Genomic DNA, 20180 nt, shown 5'->3' on the forward strand with positions numbered 1-20180 from the left:
CGCTAGACCGGGCGATTATACGGGGCTTATCGTCCAATAGTAGGGCAGACCAATAAAATCGGGACTGGAGACCGTAGCGGGGCTTACAATCCACGGTCCTTAGGTCTATATATACGGAGGAACTAGCTAGTATAAATAAATAGTTCCGTACTATATAATATAAATTAGAACTGTGAGTATTATAATTATTATAATTAAGACAAGCCATTATTTTAGACTGTTTAGCTATACTAAAATAGGATTATTGAAAAGTAACTTTGATTAGTACCCCTTTGAGGGGTTCTGGATAGGGGTTCTGGATAGGAGTTCGTTATATTTACCTTTAAAAATCCATATAGAATACTTTTTTTTTCAGTAAAAAAAACCTATAATATATTTAATGGGAAATATATTCATAATAAATTTTGAAATCTAATCTAGGTAGTTAATTAAAATGAAATTATACTTGTGGTTAAGAAAAGCAAAATAATAATAGAAATTCTCAAGTTTTTGCATAAAATAATATATACTACTATTTAAACTGTACAATTATTTTGGAAATTATACAAGTATTTAATTACTAACTTGAATTACTTATATTAATAAGAAATTACCTTTAAAAGCTGAAGTCATTAATTTGATTAGTACTAAATTAATTAAAAGCATTATAGAATGAAAAACTAATTGAATATATGAACATTATATTATAGAATACTATGATTACTATTTAAAAAGAGAAATTTATCATTTGATTATTAGTGATTCTAGAAATATTCTTTAGTTATGAGAATTAACTATGTAACCTATTCTAAATAAAATGTTTTTTTATAGAGGTTTCAAATAAATAAAAAATTATAAAATATTTTATACTAACTTCCTTAAGTATTTTCGTTACCTTTGATAAGTTATTCACCGTACTTTTTCCCATATTATACCGGTATTGTACCATTTTTCTCTACCTTAATTAAGATTCAAAATCTAGATTCATATACTAGCATTCATATATTTTTTTCAAAATTTTTAAGATTTTTATTAACTCTTTACATTATATTTCTTTTTAAATACTTTCCTAATCTAATTTTAATTGAAAAAAAACCTCTTGAATGTATTTGGACTATTAATATTTCTTAAGTAATTATTAATTTTTAATTTCTTAATAGTTAAGCTAACGATTTTACAAAATTCCACAAGCTTTTGTATTTGTATAATATTAAATAATATTGAATATATCGGAATTTGATTTTGACATAAATAATAAGTTTATTTTTATATTTAATAAAGAAAAATTCTACATAAAATGAATTGAAAAATTTGTTTTATTAGTTTGGTTTTTATATAATAGAAAATTAGTTTTGTATGGTTTTATGCAGAGTTTATAACGTTATGATTTGCGGCTATTTTAGTTCTTTTTATATTAGTAGTAACTTTAACGCTTTAATAGTAGATAAGGCTATTATTCCTATCTTTTATATCAAACTCCGGCGCTTTGGTTTCTAAAATTTAAGCTTTTATTATTACTAACAATTATTATATTTCCTATCGATATATTTTTTAAAAAAATGATTACTAAAAAAGTTTCAAAATTAATTAAAATCTTCTTCGAAGAGAATATTATGAAATAGAAAAAATTGTGAAAAAGATTATTTATAATTTATATAATTGTACCACTATAAATTGAAATATCATAGTTATATAATCTTCATTATTAGAATAATGGAAATCTAATATATAATGATTATTCCTATTTTGAATTACTACCATTTTATAATGTTACAAAGCTAAGGTTTATTAAGTCTCAGTTAATATTATATTTTTATAATTAAAGTATATATATATCAAGGAAGGTTTATGCGTAATTTACGTACTCTCCAAAATATCTTTACCCTATCTTACTTATACTCTACCTATCCTATACCCCTTCTTACTTTTGTTATTAGCTATAGCCCTATCCATACTCTTTCCTCCTTAGCTTTAATCTCCACTTGTCAATAACTCTGATATAGTATCTTACTTATAGCCGTGTACAAATTACATTTTTCATAAAGCTCTATGTATAACTTATACTATTATTCTTTTTTTTCTATAAAAGTTTTTATATAAACTTATTATTGTTTATCAGATGAGTTACTATATAATCAAAGAGAAATACAAGTAAATGAATTTGGTTTTATTAAATCGATTCTGTAAACTGTGACTAAAGAATTTATTCATCTTTTAATTCTTTAATTGAAATTTAATTATCCTTTTTTCTTCATAGGAAGCAATATTTTATCGGTGTTATATCTATCTTTTTAACACTAATCTCATAGCCTATTATATTAGTTGGTTTGTTATATGACGGATAAATGGTTATTCTCTATGTAGTTGTCCTTAAAAATAACAAAACTGCTATTCGGGGCCATTTTAGCCCTCTATTATTTATATTTTATTGGTCGTTTTAATACTGGACGAGGTTATTATTGCCGTGTTTTATATTACATTACGCCCTGGCACTTTGTTTTTCTCCTTTTAAATTATTTATTATAACTATACATTATTTATAGGGACCTAACTAGCTAGGTCTCTACGTGTAGGAGTCTACCTTATGGAGGTTAAAGTAAGAAAATCCAAAGTTATAAAATTTTAATATACTTATTTTTCCAATGTATTTATTAATTTCAATATTTGACTATGATTCCTTTTATTGACATTATAGTATTATAGTCTTATATCTTTTTTTTTTTCGTAAAAAATTGCAAATTTATATTTCACTTCATGTTACTATTAATTAGTTTTGTATGATATTTAAAATCTTTATAAATTCCTTTCTATTTGTATTGTTTGATTTAATTATGAGGTTAAAGCTAAGATATACGCAAATTATTAGTTTAAACTTTCTTCAAAGTAAAAGTCTTAAAAATTTGGTTCTAAAAATTCATTTAATCATTAGAAATAGTTAGTTTATCAGTAGTTAATGGATTCTATTTCAAGTTATTCAGATTTTTTAATTTTTTTGGTTTAATAGAACGAATATAGTTTTTATTCAGTATGATATTTAATATATCAAAGTTCACTCCTATAGGAAATAATACGGTTTTGGATAGTATTTATGAGGAAATATATAGAATTAACCTCCATTTTCTATGATTGAGTTAGTAGTATATTTCATTCATTTGTTATTTATAAAACAAAAATAAGAATCTATACATGTTTTCCAAACTTTGTAATATTGTTATTAACGTTTCTTTGAATTGTTAATCATAAATATTAATTTTATCATTATCATAAAAGATACAGTTATTATTTCTTTTCTTTACACTATACTTAAATATTTCCTTGAATCATTTATTATTTTTATCCCCTATTTAGTTTTATATTGAGCATTCTATTAAATAATCAACCAAAATTACTTGGGAATAGATACAATATTCAAGGTATTCAATTTTTTATTAAAAATTATAATAATGGTATAATCATTCCAGTTTTAACCATTAATTGAATTAATAAGTATATACAGATTATAAATATTCAACCAAAGGCTTCTCTTATTTTTAATAATATTTTCATTTCTGAGTAGAATAGTACAAATTGAAATAACATTCATTATCATTATTATTATTAGTAGCGATAATCGACTTTTATTATATTTTTTATATAAAATAATTTTCATAAAACTTAAAATTGATTACGGATCTACTTTTAATAATATAGTATAAAGGATCTTTCTCTTTTCTAAAATTAACGATGTGCTATGTTTATATACTAAGCTTTTGAGATACAATATAATAAATAGAACATGTATTTGTGTTTAAATAAAACTTTGATTTACATCAATTACATTAGAAAATTAAATTTAATCAACCAAGGAAAACTGTAAATTTTACAATTACGATTATTCTTTTGAAAAAGTAAGTATTATTTAGTTACAAAGAAAGCATATGATTACTCCAAAATTAAATGATCTTTGTTAATATTTTATATACAAGTAAATAGTATATTTTCTTATTAATTTAATTTCCAATGGTAAACTAAATATATATTAGAACGTAATAACCTGTGCTTAATTTAATAATTCAACAACTTGATTACTTTCAATGATAGTGTTCTAAACTTTAAAGAAAAACTAGATAAAAAGAGTTCGCATTTCACTTTAGAAAAATATTAATTAGTATAAAACATAATCATCATGATACTAAGAAATATTTTTTATTAAATATTAAACGCCCTTTTTAATTATTATATCTGTTTTGAAAGTTTCATTGTCAAACATCATATTACATTAAAATTACAATAGATTTAACATTTTAGTTTCATAATTAAATAATAAGTGGGAAATTATTTTTTTTTTAAAAAAAAAGGGTTATAAAGGCTTAAAACTACTAAAAAGTCTATCAAAACTATTATACACTTTAAGATTCTTAAGATTTTTAATTAAATAAAATAAAAAGAACAGCTACAAGATTAAGATGATATTTGGTTAATAGAATAATGTGACGAACCCCTGTACAGAACCTCTAAAAGGGATACGGGTTAAAAGTAACTTCTAACAATTAGTTCGGTGCAACTAAATAGTACACAATAAGATATCTTGATGTAAACATTAGATACCGTGAATATAAGCTTGAATTGCATACTGCGGAACTATCTATTTACACTAGCCAGTTCCTCTATATATATAGACCTTAGGACCATGAAGTGTTTATACTGTTATAGCCCCGATTACTCCTAGCACATTGCATCCTGCAGAGTGCTCGTGGGTCTTGGCGCCATAGCACTCCTGGCCGACCCCAATTGGCTGTCTCCTGCTTTCCTAATGATTGGCTGGGGACGTCCTGCGCCCCACATACTGCGCGACCTGCCGTTGAGTTAACTGTGACAAATAACGTCTAATTAGTTAATTATTAAAAGTAATAAAAATATTTAAATCAAAAACTGGTACACAGACATTTTATAACCTTGAATTTCTTTACTTTAATCCTTATAAAAGATTTTACTGTTTATATAGGCCTAACTAGCTAGGTCCTTATAAGTAACAGGAAAGAAGTATAGTTACTTAATTATTCAAAAGAAATTGGTATATAAATATTGTATAACCTAATACTCTTTGACTTTAGCTTCTATAAAGAAGCTCCCTACTTACAGAGATCTAAGTATCTATAAGTAAAAGTTAACAAAAAAAATTGTGAGTGAAGGAGAAAAGTGTTAGCTGTAGGAAAAAGATAACTAAAGCTATAGTATAAACTTTGCCTGGCTCGGAGTATACTACTTTACTTAGACTGGTGGAACCCTAACTTTAGATATAAGCAACTTTGATAAGACTCTATAAGCTTATAATCTATACCCAAGATGTAAGCCCTCTACCTAATACTCTAGAGGTAACTACTTCTCCTACACTACGGGGTCCGCAAGTGTCGTCTTTGTATTAATTCTATACACCGCCTCTATTAGACTAACTTCATTCTACCCGGATATTCCACATCCTGAGCTTACTACTCGTGCGTAATCTATACGACCAGCAACCCCACTAGTATTGTCCTCAATCCCATTCCTCTGGTCTCCCACTTCCTGTTCTCCTCTTTCATTATACCTCCCATTTACGTTCTCTCCCCGGTCTTCCTTCGCGTTCTTGTTTGCGCAGTTGCACAAACCTTCTCGCTCTGGCCATGGGCGCATAGCAATATAATTGCTGAAGCTACCCCAGTATGACGCGGACCACCAAACGATTCACAGAACGGCGGAAAATCGTCGAAGATGACACCAGAAGCCAGATGCTCCAGCCTTTCACCATAATCAGATGTTCCAAACCCCTCAAACCTCAACTTCCACGTGGTAGGGAATGGCACCATCTCATCCCACTCCAGAGTCAGGTACGTGTCTGTGGCAGGCTTCAAGATTCGGTCACTGTCATATACTCCTTTGAGCCTTGACCTTTCTTTCACCAGCGACTTCTCTTTTTCCAATCTCTCTTCGGGGTGGGCATGTGACAGCTCCTGGAGCAGTGTCTCAATCTCGACGGTTTTCTGCTCCACAGCAGCCTTGATACTTTTTACGCGCTACGGGGCCATAAAATTGGAGAATCCCTCGTACGAAGAGTCGAGCTTGATCCTCTTGAGCTTGCCTTGCGTGTCATGTCCACGGCGTAGGTTTTTGAGTTGTGCCAACACCTTGATCATGGTAACCAAGCCTAGAACTGCCACATGTTTGGGCTGGTAGATGGCAAATTGATGCGAAAAGTTGGATTGGTAGGTTGGGGGCTCGGCGTCCCAGCAAGATGCTGTCTTATTGCTCGTGGCTGTATGAACGTCATTTGTTTTGACTTTGTTTGCGTGGTGTTAGAATACAACATGTCGGTCAAAAACTTCCAGGTAGCTGTTATCATTTCAGTTTTGTCGGTAACTCACAATGTCGCAAATAACAGTGTCATCCGGCTGAAGGCTGAGAACAGTCCCCTCGCGATCCCCTAACTTGACTTGGATATTCCCAGTGGCGACGCGAACGGCTGGTAGCTTTACGCTGGATCGCTGGGCGTTGAACCAGAGTCCTGAGTGCCTCGTCATCGTTATCACTGCCATTGAATACTGCAAGCTCCTGGATCTTGGGCCAGTCGCAAGTGGTTTGGCCGGCAGGCTCTACTTCCCTCCGCTCAAGCTCTGCTCTCAGATCGTATAGATCATCGAGTAACATGCTGAGAACAGAAGTAAACGCCAACACGGAGGTGTAAGCGCTTTCAAGACCCACGAGCAGAAATATGGCAGCGGCTTTGCCCAGCTCAAGCTCATTTGTCAGTATGTGTGTTGCAACATTTAGCCCCAGTGTTGTCATTTGGTGGTATGGTCCCTGTGACTTCCAAAGAGCCATCGTCTGTAAGAAGAAATCTTCCTTGTGATCATGCTCTTGTTCGCTTCCACTATGATGCCTTCTTCCAACACCAGCCTGTACAGAAATCTCATGGACCTTTTGAAAGCTAAACGCCGCTTCAGCATCTTGTCTCGTCTGCATTGTACAAGAGGTATACTTGGCAGTTTGTAATGTGTTGGTAGATATCGTTCTCGGAATATTTTGCCAAGGGGTTGGCTTCGCGTCTGACCATGTGGCCCAACCCCAGGAAATCGGCGACGTATCTGGCTACGGCTGGAATTGCATAATCTCGCGTAACATCCAAAGAATAGATTTTCCTGCCGCCTAAGGGGTCCATAGCAGCAGACTCACGCCTGATGATCCCCCTCATGAGGTTGGTGAAGTACTCAGCGAGAGCTGCAGAATCATCTGGGCTCTGTTTAAAATGCCCCTCCGTCGAGGCCTTCACAGACGGCTGGCGTGGGCATAACACCGCCACCATCTCAGGTGGAGGATCCAGAGTGTCCAACCGCACAGGATGAACGATGACATTGGACTGATCTTGGAAGAGCGATCTGATTTGCAGTGCATCCTTCAGATATACTAGTTTGGAGGGCTTTCGGGGCTCCGATGGTTTGGTATCGAAGGTGTACTTGATCTGCTTAGGAATGCCAAGCCAGTTCCTCTCGCCCGCCTCGGCTGTCTGGAGGTTCATGCGGAACTGTTTACCATATCCTTGTTCTTGTGCGAGTTGGGCATTCTTCTCCGAGGTGTAAAATGGATGGAAAAACCGGATCGAATCAGCTGGAACCACTCGGGAAAAGCGCGCTGGAGAAGCTGATGGAAAAGAGAGCTTTTGAGAACGTTGTTGTCCGGCGTAACTTCTTTCATTCCCCATGAAGTAAGAGAGTCTGTGTTCCAATCCACCGTGTAGAACCGATCGGATCTGACTAGCGTGATTGCGTCGGAGAATGTGGCAGCCCACAACGCCGAGTCAGCGTCGCTCGGTCCCGGATCCCCATTCATCGCACTATCAGACTCGCAAAAGACACCAGGATAAAGCTCGACTTTGTCAGGGTGCTCATACAAGTCGCACAGCGCCTTCTGAACAACAGGGCTCTTGCAAATGCTCTCAAAAGTGTCGTGACGCTTGAGCCCGAAGAATTCACGGAAATCATTCAAAGTGCCCACACCCCATTTGCGCGCCTGATGAATACCCATTATCTCGACGGCCCTGAGGCATCGTGGCACATTGTTGGGTCAAAAGTTGGCTGAAAGAAAACCGGGATCGTTAGCATAGCTGTCTGGTTTCCAACATGGACAGCAAACTTATCAATTGGGTCATCCATCGAGTCCAGCAGCTCGTCAACCATCTCTTGATCATCAAATAACCCGGTTAAGCTGTTGCGCTTGAAGACCTTCTTCCCTGCTAGGTTGCGTTCATTGTCCTCCCTCAAGCCAAACTCCCTCTCCCAAACTAGAAGCTCAGGCTCTTGAGCCTTCCCACGAGCCTCCTTCGACTTCTGCATCAAGTTGACAAACTCAGGAAGAGTCATATTCTTCGGGGTCCCACTTGTTGTCTTTGATGAAGAACATATCGCGCATGGAGTCTTCAGCATATCGTTCATCCCTGGCAGAAATGGCGCAATGGAAGCGATAAAGCAAGTTGAATTCAACTGTTACTTGATTTCCCAGCCCGCGTGTCGTCGTTTTTGCAGCAGTCTCGTGGACGCACGGATCGAGTGTGAAGTTTGTGACATGGGCGTGGAAGCCCATCAGAGCCCGAAGGTAGTCATGGATCGACACCGGGATGTACAGGCCACATGTGATCAACCGCGCGGTGTTGAAAAGGTCGTCGTCGAGCTTCTTCCATGCAGCGTCATACGCGTCACAAAACTCTTCAACTATCTTCTGGCAGGGGGCGTGCTCATAGACGTATGTCTCCAAAGCCTTGACGGCTTTGGCAAACCTCGGACTTGCATCCGTCCTTTTGCCGTTGGCCACAAACTCGTCGTAAGCCTTTGCATACCAGGCGATACTCAGCGAATGTATCAGGCTTGAGTAGACCAAGCCTGTACTTGTCGTCTCGCACCTGACGCTGCATCTCCTCGTTGAAGCCCTAAAGGGGGGAAAGATCGAGGTACGAAGATGTGTCCGAGATGTTCTTGTCGCCATCATTGGTTCGAAAAATGTCGTGTATGATAATGGTGGCGTGATAGATCAGCATGCTGGAAAGTCCAGAAGAGCTGTTCCGTGCTTCCTTGCCTCTGGCCATAAGTCGGTCCAAATGTCACCGGGATCGGGAAGAGCACCGAGTGGGTGAGTCTTGGACGGCACGGTCTTGGCGTAAGGGGCTCCTGCCTGTCCGAGATGGGGGTCCAGGGCGCTGTTGAGCTTGCTATCGGCAGCACGGTACTTAAAAGCATCGCCTAGGTAGGTCAAGGGGGGATGGAGCATGCGGTCGTACTTGGTCTTGACTTGGCTCTCAATAAACTTGGCCCTGGCCTCACTGTCGTTCGACATGAAGCCTATTAACTGGGCTCCTGCTTTGATATCCAAGGTCCCATGCTTTAGAAACATGGCCACGACATTCTTGATTCCGGGAATGTTTTTCAAGTGAGAATTCTATGTAGATCGCCAAAGGCCCCGAGCTTTTGAGTCTGCTTTGTTCTATATAGGGGTTAACGCCTACTTCATGATACGCCATGCTACAGGCATGTTCAACAGAAGACTCACACCGATAAATGTATCCCCATGAAACCCATTTGGCAATTCCGTTGTGCTCAGGCTTGCCAGCTGTTTGTCCAGATGCTCTAGCTCTTGTTGAATTCGGCTGGTTTTCTTTGCCGCACCTTGGTTGACACGACTGTTTCTCTGGCCGTAGGCTTTGCCATTTCCATCAGTATGACCGTTGGTAGAGAAAAGAGGTCTTTCCGAGTGGGACGACATGGCCGAAAAGTGACAGTAGCCCCAGTTGTACCTGGGGGACGACCAAATGCTTGTGAGATGGGCAAGCAAACAGCGAAGCAATCCCTAGCTAATAATCTGTGAATCACCGAAGAAGACAAACGACGCCTTGGAAGAAATAAAACCACAAGTGGGGTAGGTAGGTAAGGAAGCGTGCATATTTAGCAGCGAGTCCAGGTTTTCTTTTTGACTGGAGCAGTCATGTTGTCTACAGCTACCGGCCCTTCCAGGCCCAAGAGCAATACTTTCCCGTTTCAAGATCCAAGATGTTTTCAGCTTCGCGCCCCATGGATACGGATGTGGGCTGCAACTATTGACTTCATGTCCCAACATCATATATCTGATTTCCAGGTTGGGAAGTGTGATCCGAGCTGAGGGTTGCCTATCGATTTGCTCGAGTGCCTAGCCAATACTTTCACCGGGCAAGCTGAATCATGAATGTCGCGGGGGCGGTAACTGAGAGCGCTCAACTCGAGTCCAGATTAGCCCAGTCAGTTTCAGCTGAGCCTAGAACCGGGTGGGTGCGGTGACTAGGCAAAATATGGCTTGCTTTGACTAGCTGTGCTGCAACTTGCATCAAGCCATGCTACATATGAAGCACTTGTTGGGTTCGGAAGACACATGGCGATAAGGGATGGGCATCAGGCTGACTGGAACGCAACCCGGCGCTCCCACCGTTGAACAAACTGTATGCATGTGCTAGGGGAATATTACTATAGGAGGCTGGGCCTTTCTGATTGTGCATGAGTGTCTCGCTGTTGGTTTCAGACTCGGTCGATTTTGGCAAATGATTTGATATTGTTCCCACGAGTACTTCCCAAGGTGGACATTGCTCCTGGCGCTTGATTTGCCATTCTCTCCTGCGCCCTGCCAAGCCATGAGGATCAGGGAGGTACCTAGGTATTGTAGTTGTCTAGGTGCCTACGTATCTATGTATGTCAGATGGGTGGCTTCATTTCTTCCGGCTGACCACAGGCAGTCACCCTGCTGTCCATCAGAGCTACTTTCCACCACCGTATTTACCTTGATTATTGTACCAATAGCCCCTATCCAGAGATCTAGACAAGTTATTAACCTTTGCATGTTCAAGTGACAGCCCCAGGCCTGCCCTTTCATCCCTCACTCCACGCACCCTGGTATTCCCAGTCAAGCTCATCTTATCTTCCTCAGACCTTTGCTGTCGATTCTGTTACACACAGTCCCCTGGCCTGCCATCATGTCCATGTCAACAGCTGCCGAGTTAAACGATGTTGCAGTGGGATAATACACACGACCAAAGCCAACCAACATTCGCAGCCCTTGCCCATTGTTAAATGCCCTTGCAAACCACGGGTATCTTCCCCGCGATGGCAGGAGCTTTCACCAAGCAGAGCTTTCGGCAGCCCTGAAGAAGGTCGGCCTGTCCCCGACACTTCGCCTAGTACTCAGCAACCCCGTGATTCTCGAGCATCAGACGGCAGCGGCAAGTCAGCAGCAGAGACCGGCCTCTTCATGGAGCAAGCTGTGGTATCTCATGCGGATTCCGTGGGCAATCTTCTTCTCCTTTTTCGGCATGCGCAGGCCCGGACAGCAGGACGTCAGCAGGACGACAGCGGCGAACCGGTGCTCGATTTGGATCAGATTGGGCTCCCTGGGGTTGCAGAGCACGACATATCCCTTACACGTCGCGACGTTGCCCAAGGCGATCATCTGAAGGCACAGCCGGATTTGGTTGAGGGGCTACTGGCATCCTCCCCAGATGGCGGGAAAACAATGACAGCGGAGGACTTCGCCTTTCTGCGTAAGCGTCGGATGGATGCGCAGAAGCAAGACAACCCAGGGCTCTTGTACGGACCGTTGCAGCATCGCATTAGCTGTGCTGAGATTGCGCTTGTGCTCTGTGTTTTTGGAGACGACATCAAAGTTCCGTGGGAATATGTGCGTGCTTTGTTTGCCGAGAGATTGCCAACCAAGGAAGGATGGAAGCCACGCCGCTGGTGGCGCTCGCTAGGTTTGATGGAGTTGTCGAGGACCTCAAACAGGGTTGCGCAGCTTATCGGCGTGAAAGTTGAATAACCATGTTTTTGACTGACAGTATGAAGCATAGATAGATCAGAGCTCGAGTTATTTAGATACTTGCTCCAGAAACTATCAATACATACGACCATATCCAGCTGAAAACTCGGGATCCTGTCCGCTCTCCCCTGGATAAGTAGCTGAGAGCTGAACTAGTACTCAGGTGGGTGACCACGGTGGAACCCACGGTGTTGTATGTTGTTTTGACGCAACCAAAAGATTGTTGATCTTGGCATTCTTTTTGCTTGCTGTGGTGCTGTTATTCTTTCTCGGCACTGTGTTATATGCAGTCTAGCTGACGGAGAGCACGCGCCGTCCCACCGAGCCGGCAACTCTATTTTGACCTACCTCCATGTCTCCGTCAGATTGTCAGAAGAGACCACCATTACGGGAACCTGCGCAGATGACACGGTAACACAATCATCACAGGATGGCGGCACAAATCCGGATGACAGGAGCCAGGCGGGCCCTGGTTGCATGTGAGCCAATCAGCTGGCACAATCATGATTTCCCCTTCTGCTGCCCGATTACGTCGTATGGGCTGCAACTTGGCCACGGCTGGTGACATCGTGTGTCGCTGGCGCAGTCAGCTGCCGCACACGACAAGGCACATCGCCAGGGAACAGCCAGGAGACAGCCAGCAACGACTGCCAAGCGGCCAGGCCAAGTAAAGCTCAACCAATGCCGCCCTGTCCTGCTTGGCACCATGCATCATCGACAGGTAGGCACTTACTTGGACACTCACTTGGGTTGGGTGGGATATATAGGTAGGTATCTTTCCCTTCTTTCCCCGTGTGTGTGTGTGTGTGTCGCCCCTTCCAACTTTGTCTGCCTGCTCTCTCCTCGCCCTCATCTTGTTTTGAATAGCACCAGCATCTCTCCCATATCATCCATCGTTCTGTCCTCATGTCACACCCACGGCGAACTCCCGCTGGCACTCCACGGGCCCAGTCTATTGGCTTTGAGAAGCGGACGCGGAGCGAATGTGGTTTTGATGATGTCGAGTCGTCGCTGGCCCCATTTGGCGTTTCGGCGTCCCAAACCCACCAGCGCAATCTCACCAAAATCCTCTCTTACCTTGGCTCTCGAAACCCGTTCCCTGCCCAGATAGGCAAGGACGATATTGTGTGGCTGCTGGACAATGTTGCCTTTCGAGCCCAGAACGGGAACTGGCATGCCGAGTTTGTCGCCGCCGCTTTTGACCACCAGGCCTCGCCCAAGTTGGTCGATCTCGTGGGCGACATCGCGTCCAGGGTTGGCTTGTCCAAAGGAGACAAAGAGGAAGCCACCATCGAGAAACGTATTGCCCCCTTCGTCATGGAGGTTTTGCCCGGGAGACAAGTAAACCTCAAGTTCGACAACGCTACCGATATTCGTCTAGGGCCAGGCGGGAGGAATGGCATCAGCAGCGACGTTAGGAAGGTCACAGATGGCCAAGAGGGGGCTGTCACCGTGTCCAAGGCTGTCGTCCCTCAGGGTGTCACCGGAATGCTTGAAATGAAGACTGTTTACGCGGAACCTGAGGGATGGGCCGTCATCTCAGGTATGTGATTTTCAATTGCCTACTCGGAATTGCAGGAGCATGGGAGAAGCTGACTCAAAACATGATGTGGCAGATGTCGATGACACCATCAAGGTCACCCAGACGAGCAGCCCAGTGGGCATTCTACGCTCGACATTTGTTGTAAGTTAATCAACGGATAAGAGCGCCAAGAGGTAGAGTTAGGAAAGACTCACCATTGCCTAGTCCCAACCCACACCAATTCAAGGCATGCCCGAGCTTTATGCCTACATCCAGACCATGGTGACAAGCTCAGCACCGTGGTTCTACCTTTCCGCTTCTCCCTACAACCTGTATCCCTTCCTTCGAAAGTTCAGGGATGATTACTTTCCGCACGGACAACTTATCCTGAGGGATTCCAATCTTATGACTATCTCGGGGCTGCTGTCCAATCTTACCCTTGGTACTGAGAAATACAAGGTTGATCGAATTGAAAAAATCCATCGGTGGCTCCCACGAAGGAAGATGATTCTCATCGGAGACTCGACGCAAAGCGACCCAGAGGCCTATGGAGACGCATGTAGGATGTTTCCAGGTTGGATAAAACTGATCCTTATTCGCAAGGTTGAAGATATTGCGGCTGTCGGGATTCACGAGAAGAATGAGCCACAGAGGTTTGAAAAAGCCTTTGAGGACCTTCCCAGGTAAGACTATTGCCTGCTGATCTTGGACAAGCATTCTGAGAGCAACTTCTAATTGAAAAACAGAGAGCTATGGCATGTGTTTGAGGATCCTGCCGAGTGCCAGGAGTTGATACATAAGACGGTAACTGCTGGATTGTGAAGCGTTTCAGCGAGCGGCACAGGGAAGGACTTGGACTGCAGTGGGTGTTGTCCACCTTTATTACGTCACCATACCAAGTTGAGAAACATCTCGGAATAAGACCCCGCACCGCCTTACCGCAACTCTTCCCGAGCATGCCACCCCGCTCTCATCCCCTCGGTGGAAGAACAAACCTGACTCACTGTCACCATCTCTCCAGCAATATACAATCTTGCCGGAAGCGTGACCCCTAGCCAGTGACAATGGCATCTGAAACCCCAGCCAAACGACAAAAGTCTTCCAAGGATGTGCCATACCGTCTCATCTACTGGCCTGGGCTTCCCGGCCGCGGAGAACATATCCGTCTAACATTGGAAGAAGCCGGTGCTGAGTACGTCGACACGGCCCACCTCGAGGATGGCATAAACGATGTTCTTGCATACAACAGTGGTGAGCAACCCAAGGACGAAACCAACATCCCGCTCTTTGCACCACCGTTTCTGCAGCACGGAGACCTCGTCATCAGCCAGACACCCAATATTCTCTTGTATTTGGGGCCTCGTTTGGGGCTGGTGACCGACCTGGAAAATGATCCTGATGGGCTGTACAGGATCAACAGCCTTGTCCTCACAGCTCTTGATGGCTTGAGCAACGAGCCTCATGACTGCCACCACCCAATTGCCACAGGTCTGTACTATGAGGACCAAAAGGAGGAGAGCAAGAGAAAGGCCGAGGACTACGTCAAAAACAGGCTCCCCAAGTTCTTGGGGTATTTTCAACGTGTGTTGGAGTCAAAGGCCAGCGGCGACGGTCCGTGGCTCTATGGTGGAAAGTTGACATACGCAGACTTGGTCCTGTTCCAGGTACGTTGCACCACAAGAATTTGGTTCTCGTGCTTTGCGCGTGTTTTCTGACCCGGTTGCGCGTTTCACAGTGCTTGGACGGTTTGATGTTCATGTTTCCTAAGGCAACGACCAAGTTGGAGCGTGAGGGCAAACATGGGAAGGTTTTTGCGCTTCACAAAGCTGTCGCGGAGCGTCCAAGGATCGAAAGCTATTTGGAGAGCTCACGGCGACAGAAGTATTCCAACGGCGTCTATAGATACTACGAGGAGTTGGATTTTGAAGGCTGAGTTTTGCTATTCTTGGATATGTGCTCGTATAAATGGAGACTGTAACAATTTCCACGCCAAGATGATAAATGTTGGAGTTGGGAGATGGGTGTATGTATATCGTGCCTGTGTCGTCAGCTGAATGATGACGTATTGATTTGACATCCATGATTCTATCTCTCCAGATATTGCATCGCAAGCCCTAGTGTATTTTAGAGTTAAGACCTTTTACTTTTTCAAGGCCGGAAATACCACCAAAGCTTTACAAGAATAATGCTCACTGTGCCGCCTGTACGTCTAAGATCCTCTTGGTTCACAGCAGCTGCCCGCCTTCATTGTATCACGCTCCGCCCGGCCGACCATTCATCCCGTCAAATACACGCACCCCCCCTGAATACAGTTCGTCCCGTATCGGGTTCGACAAGAAACAAAATGCCGCCGTTTCCAAAGCCCAACGAAGAGCCACCTGCGCACAGGATGGTGTACTTTCCTGACATGACGACGGCGTTGCCGTCCGAATCAGGAGAGTTTCGTCGTGTGCTTTGGACAGGACTGTACTCGCAGGTTGTCCTCATGACGGTGCCGGTAGGAGGTGACATAGGGGAAGAGGCATGTATTACCTCACAGTGCCGTCTTGGTCGGGGTGAGTGGGTGCTAACGACAGCCGAGGCAGATTCACACGGTGGATCAGATCCTCACCTTCACTTCAGGCAAAGGTCTTGCACAGGTTGGAGGAGAGGAGCGGGGTATCAAAGCCGGGGACATGGTCGTCGTGCCTGCGGGGACCAAGCACCAGTTTCTCAATACTGGTCCTAACCCGCTCATTTTGTACACCGTCTACTCGCCTGCGGAGCACAAGGCCACCACTGTGCACAAGACCAAGGAAGAAGGAGACAAGGCCGAGGAGGAGGGACGGGACGAGCCTCCTGTCTGGAGCCAGCGGAGCAAGCAGGAGAATGAGGAGGATCGTCCAGTGGGCTGATGATGTGCAGGTGTTGCATGAAAGTGCTGGTGGTTTCGTTAGGGGCACTGTATGTCAGACTGGATAAGCATGACATTTTTATAAGCTTTATACACTGCTATGAGTTTGAAGAGACGGTGTTGTGTGATATTTGTATAAACCTGCCCATCAGGGGGTTATTGCGTGTCCCCTGCCCAAGATGACATCTCATTATGATTGACGTCACATAACGCCAATGGAAGACATTAAATCAAAACTGAACGAAGAAAGTCAAAAGTGTGTACATGTTGTTCTATCAATTCAAATTTATTATACATCCTGGACTGTCAGTCCATTCTTGAATTACTCCAAATCGCCAACGGTAATCTCAAACTCCCTAGTGAGCGGCTGCTCAACCTCCACCGTCGTCTCGACCGTCTCATCTCTCTTGCGCTTGCCAGCTCCAATGACGGTGACCTTGGTGATCTTGACCTTGGTCTGGAAGCCAAACTTGCCCTTGGCCGTCAAGACACCGCGGGCGTAGCGGAAAGTAATCTCGGTAGTGCCCTTCTGCTCGACGCTAACACCGTCATCAAGGTAGAGAGTACCTGTGGCAGTGCCATCGGAACCAACGGGCACGAGAAGCTCAAAGTTCTGCTCACGGACCCCGGTGGTGGTCATGGCCGACTTGACGCGGGCTGGAACAATAACACCGCCCCGAAGGAAGAGGGGAATGTCGGACAGACCTTGATTCGCGAGGCGGATGGTGCGACCTTGACCCTGGATCTTCTTGTGGGTGTAGAAATCATAGAAGATATCCTTGGGGAGGTACACCTCGACGCTGGTGGAGCCCTCCTGGGTGACAGGTGCCACGAGGAGGCCAGGGCCATAGAAGTACTGGTTCTCAAGGCCGAACGTGTTGGCGTCGTTGGGGTACAGGTAGAAGACGGGGTTGATGAGGGGGGTGCCGTCAACGGTCTGCTTGTGCATGGCGGTATAGATGTAATCGAGAAGGCGGTAGCGGATATCAATGGCTTTGCGGGCGGCCTTGGTAACGCTCTCCCAGCGGTAGAACTCCTGCGAGATGGCAGGGGGGTACTCGTTGTGGTTGCGGTAGAACGGAGCGAAGGCACCAAGGGTGGCCCAGCGGGCGCAGAGCTCCTCCGTGGTCGAGCCAGCGAAACCGCACACATCAGCACCGACCATGGGAACCTGGTAGATGGCGGCAAATGCCATCATGGCTCGGATGGTTCCGCGATAAGCAGCCCAGTCGGCAACGTTGTCTCCCAGCCACTTACCGACTGAAGCGCCGGCGCCGGCAAAGGTGGAACGAGTGATGACCAGAGGGCGAAGACCGGGACGTCTGGCAAGCATGGCATCGCTGGAAAAGGTTGACATCATGGAGCCGTAAAGGTTGTGGACATCGTACTCGGCGAGGCCGTTCTCGTGAATGGTGTTTGTGTTCACGGTCTTGTTGGAGATGCCGCCCTTGTCAGCGTTCCACGAATCCATGTAGGCGGCCTTGTTGTGGATGGAATACTTGGGGAACAACAGGTCACGACCGGGAAGACCCTTCCACTTGGTCACGGGACCGGCGTGGGGGTTGCTGAGGGGGACAAAATCCCGAGCAGCTGGAGCCGCGATCTGGGGCACTTCATCGCGCTTGCACTGGGTGCCCTCTGGCTGGAATTCACACGGCCAGCCTGGGAGAGGGCGCTCGGAGTGGCTGCGCACAGGTGGCGGGGTGGGCGGGAAACCGACGGCAGCCGCGAAGGGATCGCTGCAGGGGAAGAAGCAGGGGAAATTGGAGGGCTCGTTCATGTCGATCCAGAGGCCGTCGATATCGACACCGGTGTCTCTGGAGAAGAACAGAGAAAACTCGTTATTCCAGTACGTGGTAATGTTCGTAGAGAACCAGTCAGGAAAGACGGAGACACCAGGCCAGACGACACCAAGATACTCGGATCCGTTGTCGCGCTTGAGAAAGACGCTGTCCTCGACACCACGATGATAAGCAGGATAATCGGCGTATCCGACAGCGGGATCGACCATCACGATATATTTCTGCTGGTTCTTGTGGAGGTGGTCAACAAGACTTCGGTAGACGGGCATCGGGAACCTCTCGGGGTCGTTGGAAAACACCCTTCTCTGGTCCATGTAGTCGATATCTGTCCACATGACCTCGAGGGGAATCTGGGCTTGGCTGTAGTTGTATACTACCTCGGCGACCTCATAGATGTCACGGTAGCCATACCTGCAGTTGTGGTAACCCAGACCCCAGTACGGCATCATGGCGGGGAGTCCCGCGACCTCGGCATACTGGCGCGCAACGTCAATCGGGGTTGGGCCGGCCATGAAGTAAAAGTCAAACACGCCTCCGATGGTGTTGTACTCGAGGAACTGTCCTGATTTGTCCTTGTCGATCTTGATGTCCATGCCGTTAGAGTTGAGGAAAAAGACGCCGTGAGTGCCCGTCTTCCTGTGCTCGTAGTACACGGGATGGCTGCCATACAAATTTGCCCCCTCAGGCGTGGCAAACGAGTCCTGGGACCACATCGTGCGGATGTAGTTGGTGGTATTGAGACGGAACGGATCCCAGTGCTCACCGAGGCCATACAGGTTGGGGTTGTTGGGAAGCTTGGTTCTCAGGCGCAGGTACTGGGACTCGAAGACGAGGGGGGCGGCGGAGGTGTCAAACAGAACCTCACCGGTCTTGCGCCGGACGACTGAGAACGAAAAGGGATTCGTCTTGTACTTGAATTCCAACGCCGACCGCTTAGCGTTCGATCCAGAGCCCTTGGGACGAGGAAACACAGATTCCGGGACCTGGAAGACAGCATCGTTGGTGTCCTGAATCTTGACGTGGATGCGGTTATCTGGCGGGCTGTTAGTGGGAGGGAGAGATGGGCGCCGGGAGTTTTGAAGAGATGCAGAACACTTACCAGTCTCGTAGGTGACCTCGAGACGGAGTTTCTCCAAGTCCGTTCCGTAGGTGTTGCACGCGCGACCGGCCAGCGACAGGTCGGCCGTGAGCCCGGATGAGGTGGTCTTGACGTGGGAGGCTTTGTAGCCAGGGCACTCGCTCAAAGGGCGTTCGACAGCGACAGCGACAGCGACAGCCTTGGGCGCGATGGCGGCCGAGCTGAGCCCGGCCAACAGCCCGAGACCCAGAAGACGAGGTCCGATCATGTTGTCCCTCTGGCACGTAGGATATTCACACGGACAGCGGCACCTAGGAGGTTGACCATTGGAACGGCAAGTAAGGGGTTGGGAGCGCTATTTATCCCCGCGAGGGATGTGGATGCACACATCTACATCACAAGCCCACCACCCCGCATTCTGGTTCTGCGGTGCTCGGTCATGGCAACCACGGATCATGGTGACACTGCTGTCGATCCCATCTACGCCATTCTTCCACTCTCCCCTGTCGATTAACCATATGGCAAGGAGTTGCAGTGCGCTCCGTCACGAAGAAACTCCGCAGTGTGGACAGAGGAGGTCCATTGCAGTCTTGACAAGACCTCCGAATGGCAAGGCAAAAGGGCCGTTTGACATCTCAAGCCAGCGACATACAGCAGTATGTGATGTTGGTGAAGCTTGGCACCTAGTCTCTTCACCGGCTCTGCCCAACGTCTTCAACCTGGCCGGCAAGGTGTGGTGGAGCGAGAAGGCCCGCTTCTTCCCCGGCCGGTACGGAGTATGACATGGTGAGCGACGGTCAACAGCCGTTCTTCGTCCCCAGACCAGCTTTCTCCCCGCACCATATTTGCTTCGATTGGCTTGTCCCCCCGAGTCTGGTAGGATTGGAGGTGGAGCCATCCCCCGGCCCGACAAGAAAACCGTTGTGCCATGCACGCCATAAAGGGCCGAATGCGGGCTGGAGAAGCCCCGGCTAGAGCCATGTCCATCACCATCCCGACCGGCCGCGCCAAGTTGCTGCAGGGCGGCGGTAGCTTCATCTCGTTGTGGCCCTGCTGCCGTGTTTTTCG

At 45.4% G+C, this 20180-nt stretch overlaps 5 protein-coding genes across 5 annotated transcripts; 4 read left to right on the forward strand and 1 right to left on the reverse strand.

The window, feature by feature from the left end:
* Positions 1 to 11275: 11275 nt before the first annotated feature.
* Positions 11276 to 11817, forward strand: QC764_200010 (uncharacterized protein; the record flags this gene model as incomplete). Its single annotated transcript, XM_062943700.1, is given in 2 exon segments — positions 11276 to 11335; positions 11347 to 11817. 2 exon segments carry the CDS (start codon positions 11276 to 11278, stop codon positions 11815 to 11817), a joined length of 531 nt encoding a protein of 176 aa, XP_062802433.1.
* A 345-nt stretch (positions 11818 to 12162) lies between these two features.
* Positions 12163 to 14161, forward strand: QC764_200030 (uncharacterized protein; the record flags this gene model as incomplete). The annotated part of the gene is made up of 4 exons (XM_062943701.1): positions 12163 to 13360; positions 13434 to 13501; positions 13565 to 14022; positions 14086 to 14161. Exons 1-4 carry the CDS (start codon positions 12724 to 12726, stop codon positions 14159 to 14161), a joined length of 1239 nt encoding a protein of 412 aa, XP_062802434.1. The 5' UTR covers positions 12163 to 12723.
* Positions 14162 to 14403: 242 nt separating this feature from the next.
* On the forward strand, positions 14404 to 15272 carry QC764_200040 (uncharacterized protein; the record flags this gene model as incomplete). The annotated part of the gene is made up of 2 exons (XM_062943702.1): positions 14404 to 15003; positions 15075 to 15272. The coding sequence occupies 2 exons, from the start codon at positions 14404 to 14406 to the stop codon at positions 15270 to 15272; spliced, it is 798 nt and encodes a 265-aa protein (XP_062802435.1).
* A 252-nt stretch (positions 15273 to 15524) lies between these two features.
* Positions 15525 to 16343, forward strand: QC764_200050 (uncharacterized protein; the record flags this gene model as incomplete). Its single annotated transcript, XM_062943703.1, has 2 exons — positions 15525 to 15877; positions 15925 to 16343. 2 exons carry the CDS (start codon positions 15525 to 15527, stop codon positions 16298 to 16300), a joined length of 729 nt encoding a protein of 242 aa, XP_062802436.1. The 3' UTR covers positions 16301 to 16343.
* A 127-nt stretch (positions 16344 to 16470) lies between these two features.
* QC764_200060 (uncharacterized protein) lies at positions 16471 to 19380 on the reverse strand (the record flags this gene model as incomplete). The annotated part of the gene is made up of 2 exons (XM_062943704.1): positions 16471 to 19067; positions 19134 to 19380. 2 exons carry the CDS (start codon positions 19378 to 19380, stop codon positions 16555 to 16557), a joined length of 2760 nt encoding a protein of 919 aa, XP_062802437.1. The 3' UTR covers positions 16471 to 16554.
* Positions 19381 to 20180: the final 800 nt, after the last annotated feature.

Source organism: Podospora pseudoanserina, chromosome 2 (assembly GCF_035222485.1).
Source record: "Podospora pseudoanserina strain CBS 124.78 chromosome 2, whole genome shotgun sequence".
In the NCBI taxonomy this organism is placed as follows: Eukaryota; Fungi; Ascomycota; class Sordariomycetes; order Sordariales; family Podosporaceae; genus Podospora; species Podospora pseudoanserina.